The following is a 9,670-nucleotide window of genomic DNA, read 5'->3' on the forward strand; positions in this document are numbered from 1 at the left end:
GTCCTTCAGTCATCTAGACTGTCTCCAACTTGTGAGTTCTTGTTATGGTTTCCCATGTCTATGCACCACTGAACCTGGTGATGAGAATTCCATTTGCCTTTAGAATCCATCAACCAGTGAATACAGGAATCTACCTTCCTCATGAAACCCTCTGCAACAGTAAAACAGAAACAACACCTAAGATTAGTATGAAAAAATAATCGATATTTATTAAATTCACAGCCAACAATATCAACCTCATTACGAGCTACATTATATCTAGCAAAACTAGAATTAAAGAATCCCACAAGGGCCATAACCACTCGTGCATAATACCAACCTTTAGTTGGAATGCTAATTGGTTCATAAGTTGGAATCGAATTCGAGACTATATAGCTTCCGCAAAACTCTTCTGTAACCATTTTTTTTCTTCTTTTTTCGATTCGAAGGCAATGATAATTTAGCCCTGCCATACAGCACTTTCTTATCAAAGAAGTACAACTAGGCATGCCACACCTGCAACCTTTACCACCTAGGTTGCAATTTGGTGGCTTAAGAAATTCCTTCTGCATATTTGGATCACTAAAGAGAAGGATTGCTTTGATGTTAACCTTGAGCTTAGAAGAAAAATAAGTGCAAACAAACACCTACATTGGCTCTCTTTCGTGTGGAATTCTTTCAGTATTTAAGGTGGGCATTGCCTTAAAGACTATGAGATTCTAAAGAGTAATTGCTCTACACATCCTACAGGCAATTTTACTTCACAGAAGATTCAGTGCATGATGTACATTTTATAACCAAATCTTAAGAGTTCTATGAAGATCTCTGGAATAAAAGTTTACCTGCATATTGTCATATGTTCATCGTACCAATGGTCTGCCATTTCTTTGCTGAAATTCCACCATTTGCCTTTGACTATGGTCTAAAATCTATATGCCAACTTCCCAATTTTTTCAAATCACCCAAGATAATGTTTAAAAAGTTACTTTCCACAGAATTTTATTTGTTTAATACCCTGAATTACAAAAAGACTGACCTACTTTATAATAGGATTAGTTAAACATATAGGTTTTTATGATGTTATGATCTCCATCTACACTGGGCTGTTCTCCATCTAAGCCTACGCCTACATACATTGAAAAATTAAACAAGAAGAGAATCTTCTTTAAATACTGAGCAAAAAACATATTTGCGCCCCTTTAGCTATCACGATGGACGTGAAAACAATTTCCAAAAAGTAGTACTTAGGAACCGGAATTGGCATAAAGCAGAATGCATCATTATCGGTTGATTGGTGTGTGCATTCTCTCTACAATTCTATCAACAGCATCACGCGACATCACTAGAGTATCATGTTGCAAAATGCTGTACACATTAAGACCCTGCAAATATAACCAACTGATTACCAAATGAATAAAATAGTGGCTCCAAATATTCAAACCAAAGATTCATTTCAAACATAGAGTCGAGATAGTTTTGTTTGCTTGGGCGACTAGATTCATGAGAAACCATAGGAGACACGCTCAATCCACGCTACATATGTGTGGCATGACCTCCACCCTTGGATCATGGTATTAACCCAAACGGGTTTAACCATTTCAGAAATCTAGAATGACCGTATGCACGCCACCATAGATGTGAGCAACTAGCGTGGAATGGGCGTGCACCCTCTAGATTCATATGAAATACGGATTTTCTTCGTTTGGCCGACTTAAGAAAATCTAGCAACTGAAGCTAAAAAAAATACGAACACAAGAAACTAGAAACAGTAGTAAATACTTACAATGGACGGGAGTACATTGACATAGTGAAGATTCTGAGTAGCCAACTTGAGCTTCTCATCTATGGGACCTCCATCAACAATTAGAACTTTTTGGCTGTTCTCCATTTGCTGGACGCAATTAACAATGTGCTTAGTTTTGTGGGTAGGAATTTCCAGATCATCAAATACCAGTAGCTGTTCATCAAAGATAAATCTGTGTTAAACTAAGTAAACAAAAAGGGGACCGAGAATACGATAACTGAGAATTTACAGGATACAAGGAGCACAAACATCGTACATACTTGCGCAATGACATTAGCGGCAATGTTTTTGCCCTTCATAATGGTAATATGCAACACAATCTGTTTCGTACAGGAAATCAACCAACAAGGAACTAGATTTTAACAAGTTTTTACTTAGATTTATAGAGTGGTCCACCTAGATAAACAATCAATTGGGAACTCTACTATTTCTCTTCCTGCAGGATACAGCTTAATCTTACGGAAGGATGTAGCAGACAGACGTCTAAAGCAAAGAATTCAGCACAGAAAATTAACCTAATAAATTTTGACCTCATTAACTCATTTTCTGTTCAAAATCCAAATCTTGTTGACTAAAAGCCTGCACTTGATTAGACTTGTAGGAGTTGATAGTTACCAATAAATAAAGTGTAAGGTCCTTATCTACCGTTCCTCCAGTTGAATCATCTCAGGAGTGTGACCCAAATGCATATTTCAGTCAATACAAACTACTCCAATGCTTGATGAGACTATATCGTACGCCAGCTAATCTAATATGGTAATAATATCTTGAAGTAAGTAAATCTTTACCATATGGCCCCAATCAACTTGCTCTATAAGAAATCTGGTAAAAGTGCGTCCTACTCAAAGAGTAGAAGAATTCTCTTTAATTTAGCATTATTGAGTATGTTACACCAAATCGGCACTTATTTAAATTCAACACATATTTAATTTTTAATATGAGTAACACAACGATTAAATTTAAAATGGTGTGTGAATCCATGCTAATAATCATAATAGACAGATAACTTGCCTTGCCTTCGGCCATACGAGCTGACAAGGCACATTTCAGCCCAAGACGCCTAACTTTCTTTTGGAGTTTCATTGCATAACTTCGTGGCTTGGGGCCATGCATAGTAGCACCATGTCTAAACTGTTGAAGTATCCCTTTCATTAATAACATGAAATAAATAAGCATCAGGCAATGAAAAATAATTTCAGAACTCTAAATCACCTGTGGACCACGTAATGACCCATGTCTTGCTCGCCCAGTTCCCTTTTGTGGCCATGGTTTTCTCCCTGTGCCACTAACTTCACTAATAGTTTTTGTTGAATGTGTACCCTGCACAAGATTACAGACTATAAGTGCAAAATACACTGGCATACACCGAGGAAAATATGTGACTCCACTGTTATTCCCCATGAACAGAAAGTTGGCACCACATCTCCATTTTTAGTTATCAGCAGTTCAAATCTATAGAAAAGGTTCATGGCATTGCAAGACAAGAATCATAGCAAAATAAAAATTATCTAACAGACCTAGAGAGTAATCACAGAGAAACATCTATCATGTGCCAGTATGCCAGCAAAAGGAGAGGAGATGTTTACATGAAAAAGACTAACAAAATAGGAACCAGCTCTGAGCAAAAGTTGATGAAAATAGCAACCTACATAAACATGTCTATAAAATACACCTGCTTATGGCATATGGTTTTGGACCTTACATTGTGGAAATACAAAGTAATACCTGTCTTCTATTCGCAAGCTGCCATTTCACAACACGATGAACAATATCTTTCCTGATTGGGACATCGAAAACATCACCAGCCAGACGCATGAAGCCCTTCTCTTCGTTGTGGAAATTTGTCACTGGAAATAAACAGTCCTGGTACAATCCTAAAACATAAATGTATTTTTGATGAGATAGAAAACATTTATTCTTTAGTTTGTATACTGTCGATAACTTGAATAAGAAATATGCTACAGTTTCTGATGGGCAAATGACCCAAATGTACTAGTGAAAAACAGATCAGATTATCAATTCTGTAACTTATAAGCATGAAATATGCCATGGTTTTGCATTTCTCTAACAAAGTTCAATGTTGCAAGGGACATGCACACCACCAGTTCTAAAATTTCTTTGCAAAGTTAATGACTCATAAAGACACCTTTGGGGTTTAGGTTTCTTTATTCTTACCTTGTTTGTGATCTGAGGTCAACACAGATTTACTGGTCAACAACTGAGCTGGAATAGGAGCCTCACATGATTGAGGAGTCGAAATGGTAGTAGAAAACCTTCTATTCGCGATAAAAGAGGAAATCATTCCCTACAAAAATATACAGAAAAAAAGGTGATGATCTTAAAACCCTAAAAAGTATTTTTCAGATTTTAGAAAGGATAAACGAAAGACTGAAATGTAAGGAGGAATACCAAACCTTGCAAATTTGTGAAGAATCAAAAGCAGATTCTTTGAGAGCTGTTTAAAAGGGACAGAAAAAAGAAGAATTGTGAGGATATTAGACATAAGAACTTTGAACATTGAATAAAGGTAGAGAAAAAGAAAAACCCATGCCGCAAGAAGATTGGAATGAAGATTTAGAGGAGGATTCAAAGCAAGACAAAAAAGATGACGAAGAAGATCCAAGTGACTTTATAATCTTCCTGGAGAGAGCCATGGCCATTTTTTACGTCGTTTACAGATTTACAGAACAACACTAGTAGCCTCAAGCCTTCAGAAGCAACAGCCACAAAACTGGTACCTGAATCCAATAGAACAGCATATTATGAATTTGGGACAGCTCACTCAAAGGAAATAAGCCTATACCAGTACACAATGAAATGAATGAGTATCACAGTGTTTAATCTGTATTACATACTGACTTAAGCAACACAAATTTGGACAGTGGGCCAATGTAAACAAAATAAAAGCACGATAAAGAAAGTTGGCTGAACTATCTGTAATTAAGCAACTTCTGTAAGACCCAAAATGCAAGCATCCCTAACAACGCAGTATGGACAGGTAACCACATTGTTTCCTACCTAATGGTTAAGCAGCACAGGATTTCTGCATAATTAAAAGGAACAAGTAGTGAGCACGTGCGTTGCACGCCGGCAAACCTTAGTGTCCACTCGAATTTGCGACTTTCGCAAAACCAATTCCACCAATTCAGTTATGATTCACCAAGCTAGGCCTAAAAGATATATATAATATGCAGGTGCAAAAAAATTAGCAGGGTTTATCTTCATATGCACTGAATTTCAGCAATGCCATATGTCAAAACTCATCCCTAAATGAGCAGCGTATTTAAAACAAAAACGCAAACGCTAACAAATCCTCTGCACAATACAAATAACAGATATATGAAGAAGTTTCGATACCTTGAATAACAATTGTTCTGTTGAGGATTAACTAATAAACAAACAAAAATGTTGTAAGCTTCTCCAGCGCTTCCTATTGTTTTATAGGAATTAATCATGAAAATGGAATTTAAAACCAAAAAATGCTAAATGAATCTAAGTAGAAATGACCCAGATCCATCACATATAAATGAGCAATTAGAGATCCCATTTCAAACAACCTTGGTTTAAGAACCCAAAATCATCCAAAGAAAAACGCTAAGGCCCTACACAGATGTGTGATGCTAGTAGGTTTTGCTCGTATAGTATGTCAGACATCCAAAAGCACCAAACCGTACTGAGCAGTACGACCTTGGTGTGTCCCCCTGATGAGTACCCGGAATCAAAAGATTGCAACTACTCTTGCCTTCTCCACCTCCTCCTAATGAGGATTCGAGTAGTGGTTTATACAGTGTGATAATGTCTTTATAGATATGAGACATTAATATCACTATATTAATACAGTGTGTAATGTCAAGGTGTTATTAGTGAATAATATAGTTCTTGCTCGGTGTACATAATGACGTCACAACACAAAGCGAGAGTACGAACTACAGCTGAATTTTGACCTTGATAATAATCAATAAGAACTGCTCTGGAAATGTTTTGTTTCCTCATTGTTACAACTGCTTCTTATAAAAAAGAATGTTCTGGTAGAAACCATGTCAATCCTTGTACATCCAATTTCTAAAAAAGAAAACCAATTTAGTAATTTCCATCTAAACATCAAATTGTTCTCCCTGAATTCCCAACTTCATAAACATGTTACAACAAACGAACACAAAATTTCCAATAAGAATAAGAACATAAAATAGAATGGAAAAGGCAGAGAAAAATCACATTGGCGAGACACTCCAAGGAATAAACATAATCTTTATTACTTCGAACCCATAACTTTTAAATATTGGATAGCAGCCACCGGGAATACTACTCAAAATGAGACAGTAATTTCTTGAGCTTCTGTTAATTTCTTGAAATAATTCATAAAAATTCAGATTAATTAAAATAATTGAAACTGTTAATCTCTGAGCTACTACTTCAGTGATTAAAATTTCAAAATAACCAACACAATTCCACAATCCCCCTAAAAGTTCCCCTATCATCAGGAACCACAAATTTTAAACCTAATGATGAATCTATGACTATGAGTGACCTAAAAAAACGTATTTTGATTTCCCCAAATAATGAAAACAATTTTTTGAAACAACGAAAACTCTATTTTGATCGTTCAACAACATCAGCAATTATAGCTAAGTTTCGTCGTTACAAATGGGAAGCAAAGTATCAATCTCAATGACCTCGATTCCGTATACATAATTAACAAAGTTTCTTGTTTCATTAACTAAAAGACGAAGCAATGTAATTTTTCCACAGTGAACACTAACCTGATGATAATGGTGATGAATTAGTGAACTGAAATTGGAACTCGATTTGGGTGGTGATTAAAGTTATCAACTGATTTGTTGCTTCCCTAGAAAAAGTTTGGGGGAGAAAATGAAATCAGTCAAAACTCGATTTGGGGGAGAAGATGAGATCAAAATCGAGTTGAATTAATCATTCGATACTGCCGGGAGAAGATCGATGAGAAAAAAAAAGAGGATGGAAGAGAAAGAAAACAAACGGTTGTTCTGTGTATGTAAAGACTTAAGAGGTGCTTTCTGTTTATAGAGTAGTCGTATTGAACGGCTGTGGTTCGAGGTGAAGACAACCCAACGGAAGACGTAAAAAACCCTGTTTGGTGAAAGATACGTTTGGTACGAAAAGTACGGAGGTACACCAAAAATACGTGCGGCAGACGAAAAAAACTTAGCAATTTTCAGTTTGCTTGTTGGCATTAAAAGGAGGGGGAGATTTGTGAAAGCTCCCTCAAAGGACAGACTGAGTGACACGACGAAAATACTCAACTAGATAATAGGTAGTATAACAGGCATATGTATGTACTAATTAGGTCTGACAAGGCATTCTATTGGCTCTATTTTCCTGTTTGTCCAAACGATTAGATCTTCGACCGGAGGAAATGTAGAAGTGGCATCTGGTGAAGTAAACATGACAGTGTTTAAGATTTTTGACCACTCGAGTAATGATCCTAAGCAGTATGACTTGAGTCCATTGATTCACTGTATCACATTAGAAGTACAAATGTACTTGAAATTCGTTATCATGACGAAAACATACAAGTCTAACAAAGAAATGCTATTGTAAATGAATGCTCCGCAGATGTATATCGCTTCATAGCTAATTCTAGACACCTATCATGTGAGTTGTACACTATTTTGCCAAATTCCAACCCTTGCCGGTATCACTCAATAGTCTCTCAATGAAACTTATGCAAACTTAAGAAAAAAGTACACATAACACTGTTATAAATCACTCTAAATCTAGATTCTAAATAAGCACATCCGAGAAAAATACTCAAATTTGTTTCAAATTGTTGCTAAAAATACTACCTTTTATAAACCCTAACTATATCATAACAATGTTTTACAAAACCCTAAATCATGCTCTCTAATCGAAATAAGTTCATACCATATTCGATCGTATCTTAATTGCAATCAGAAATTAGAAAACCCTACAATAACAAATACTACTTTTTCTTCAGATTCAAGTACAACCAGAAACTCATTTTCAGGGCAATCGATATTGAAAGGGGCAGACATAGAATAGAAACTGACAGAGAGAGAGGGGAGATCGAGAGATTACAAACCTTGGTGTAGAGAAAGAAGCACTTCACTTCAGATTCGTATCACAGAGAAGGAATCAGGGCAGGATACAAGGTTTAAAGTTTAAACCCTTAAAATCTAACGAAGAGAAAAATGGAATGATGGGGCGTTAGATTATTAGACCATTTCGAAGAATGGCAGGGGACGGCAGTTGCTAGAGAGACTCAAATGGCACTGAAGATATTTGTCTTTATCTTTGTATCAGTTCGTATCCGTCGATAAGACGATCTAGTTAGATGTGTCCACTAGCGCAATGCATCCGTTTTCTTTCTTTTGGATCGGTAAATAGAAATGGATTCATTCAGTTTAGGGGTACCTCAACCTGATAAATATACAACCAACATAATAAAAAAAAATTCATCAAGAGTTTGGAATCGGCCACCAAAAAGAATAAAAGCAACAACAAGGAGTAAAGTAAATTTAATCAAAAAAATACACCAATCTTCTCATATCCAACTCAAAGCGGCCGATAGAAATTCAAGTTTCATAAGTTATCTCCATGTTGTCTATTAAAGCCAATATTTTAGTGTTTGACTTGCCCAAAAATAAGTTTGAATCTCAATATCTCTAATAAGTTGTTTGGATATACACCCAGAAGTTGCTTTTTGTTTTGTGGAAGTAAAAAGGTCAGAAATTAGTTTGGGTATACAATTTCAGAATAATTTCTAGAAGGAAAAAAGTTAATTTTGTGTGAAGCAAAATGTTTTTGCTTCTAAATTTTGCTTCTGGTATCCAAACGCGCTATTGTACTTTCCAAAATTTTCTTTTTGTGATTGAAAATTCTAGGGTTCCTTCATTTCCATACGCACCACCATATTGCGACCGATAAGTTGTTCCATATACGGTTAAGTCTTTCATCACTGGAATCGTGACTCCAAGCTTTTATCGTTATTGGCAATATTACTATCGTAATTCCAATTGAGCTTGTATCCTCTAACAAATCTTTCTTCGCCAATGTTGGGAATATATATATTCAAAACATAAATTGAATTCCCAATAAAAAAATATTTTTAATAGCAATTAAGTTTTTCATAAAAGAAAAATTAATTTTGTTAACATTAATTTTGACAGTTATATATTTGTGGTAATGGTGTTAATTAACTCCACCATAATAACATTTTTAATAACATTTAAATGTTTTGAAAATTTTGACTATAATTCAGAATTTTGATTGGAAAAACAAAATAGGGAGATGAATATTCTTTAATGTTTTAGTTTTTTGATGAAAAGAATTGGGAGAGTTGTAGAAGCCTTTTTCGTATGTGAGAGTTTTCTATTATGTCTCTTGAGCTTATTAGAAAATGAATTTTTGTGAGAAAGAAAAACAAGTGTGTGATCATGCTTAGTTTTTCTAAAGAGTTTCCGAGCAAAAATGAAGTGTAGAAGTTTCACATCCTCTCACCGTGCAAGAGCGATTGTGTAAGAGATTGATCTCGGTTGTTTTATCCTGGGGACGACGCGCAATTAAAGAACAGCTTGCACAATTTTGGACAGAGCCGCGAAACGTCTTAAAGAAAGCGACCTAGTCCGCAACTCAGCCATAACGTTATTTGTTTTGTGTTTGATTTTATTTTTTGTGCAGGCATAATTCAGCAATTGTTCCAACAGCCAACAATTATAACTTGCCTCATGAGACTGTGAGTTCCTACTTAGATACTATGTCCAGAGATTGGGATTTTAATAAGATTGATAATTGTGTTAGTTCTGACATAACTGAGTCCATTAATTCTATTCCTATTTGCAATAGTCCTGAGGTTAGTGATAGACCCATATGGTCGGCTAGCAAATCTGG

The 9,670-nt window shown here is 35.6% G+C and overlaps 1 protein-coding gene across 3 annotated transcripts; it reads right to left on the reverse strand.

Moving 5' to 3' along the window:
- Positions 1-947: 947 nt before the first annotated feature.
- LOC113299749 (50S ribosomal protein L4-like) lies at positions 948-8,069 on the reverse strand. 3 transcript variants are annotated; one of them, XM_026548831.1, is made up of 9 exons: positions 7,863-8,069; positions 4,329-4,521; positions 4,198-4,238; positions 3,959-4,088; positions 3,509-3,657; positions 2,996-3,103; positions 2,795-2,914; positions 1,763-1,936; positions 948-1,361 (listed from the first exon to the last, which is right to left on the reverse strand). In XM_026548831.1, the coding sequence occupies exons 2-9, from the start codon at positions 4,441-4,443 to the stop codon at positions 1,260-1,262; spliced, it is 939 nt and encodes a 312-aa protein (XP_026404616.1). In that variant the 5' UTR covers positions 4,444-4,521; positions 7,863-8,069; the 3' UTR covers positions 948-1,259. The 3 variants fall into 3 exon arrangements, with proteins under 3 accessions (XP_026404616.1, XP_026404618.1, XP_026404617.1); XM_026548833.1 differs by having other exon boundaries at positions 4,335-4,521; positions 7,863-8,068; XM_026548832.1 differs by lacking the exon at positions 7,863-8,069 and adding an exon at positions 4,802-4,822.
- Positions 8,070-9,670: the final 1,601 nt, after the last annotated feature.

This window comes from Papaver somniferum, chromosome 7, assembly GCF_003573695.1.
Source record: "Papaver somniferum cultivar HN1 chromosome 7, ASM357369v1, whole genome shotgun sequence".
NCBI classification, from domain to species: Eukaryota; Viridiplantae; Streptophyta; class Magnoliopsida; order Ranunculales; family Papaveraceae; genus Papaver; species Papaver somniferum.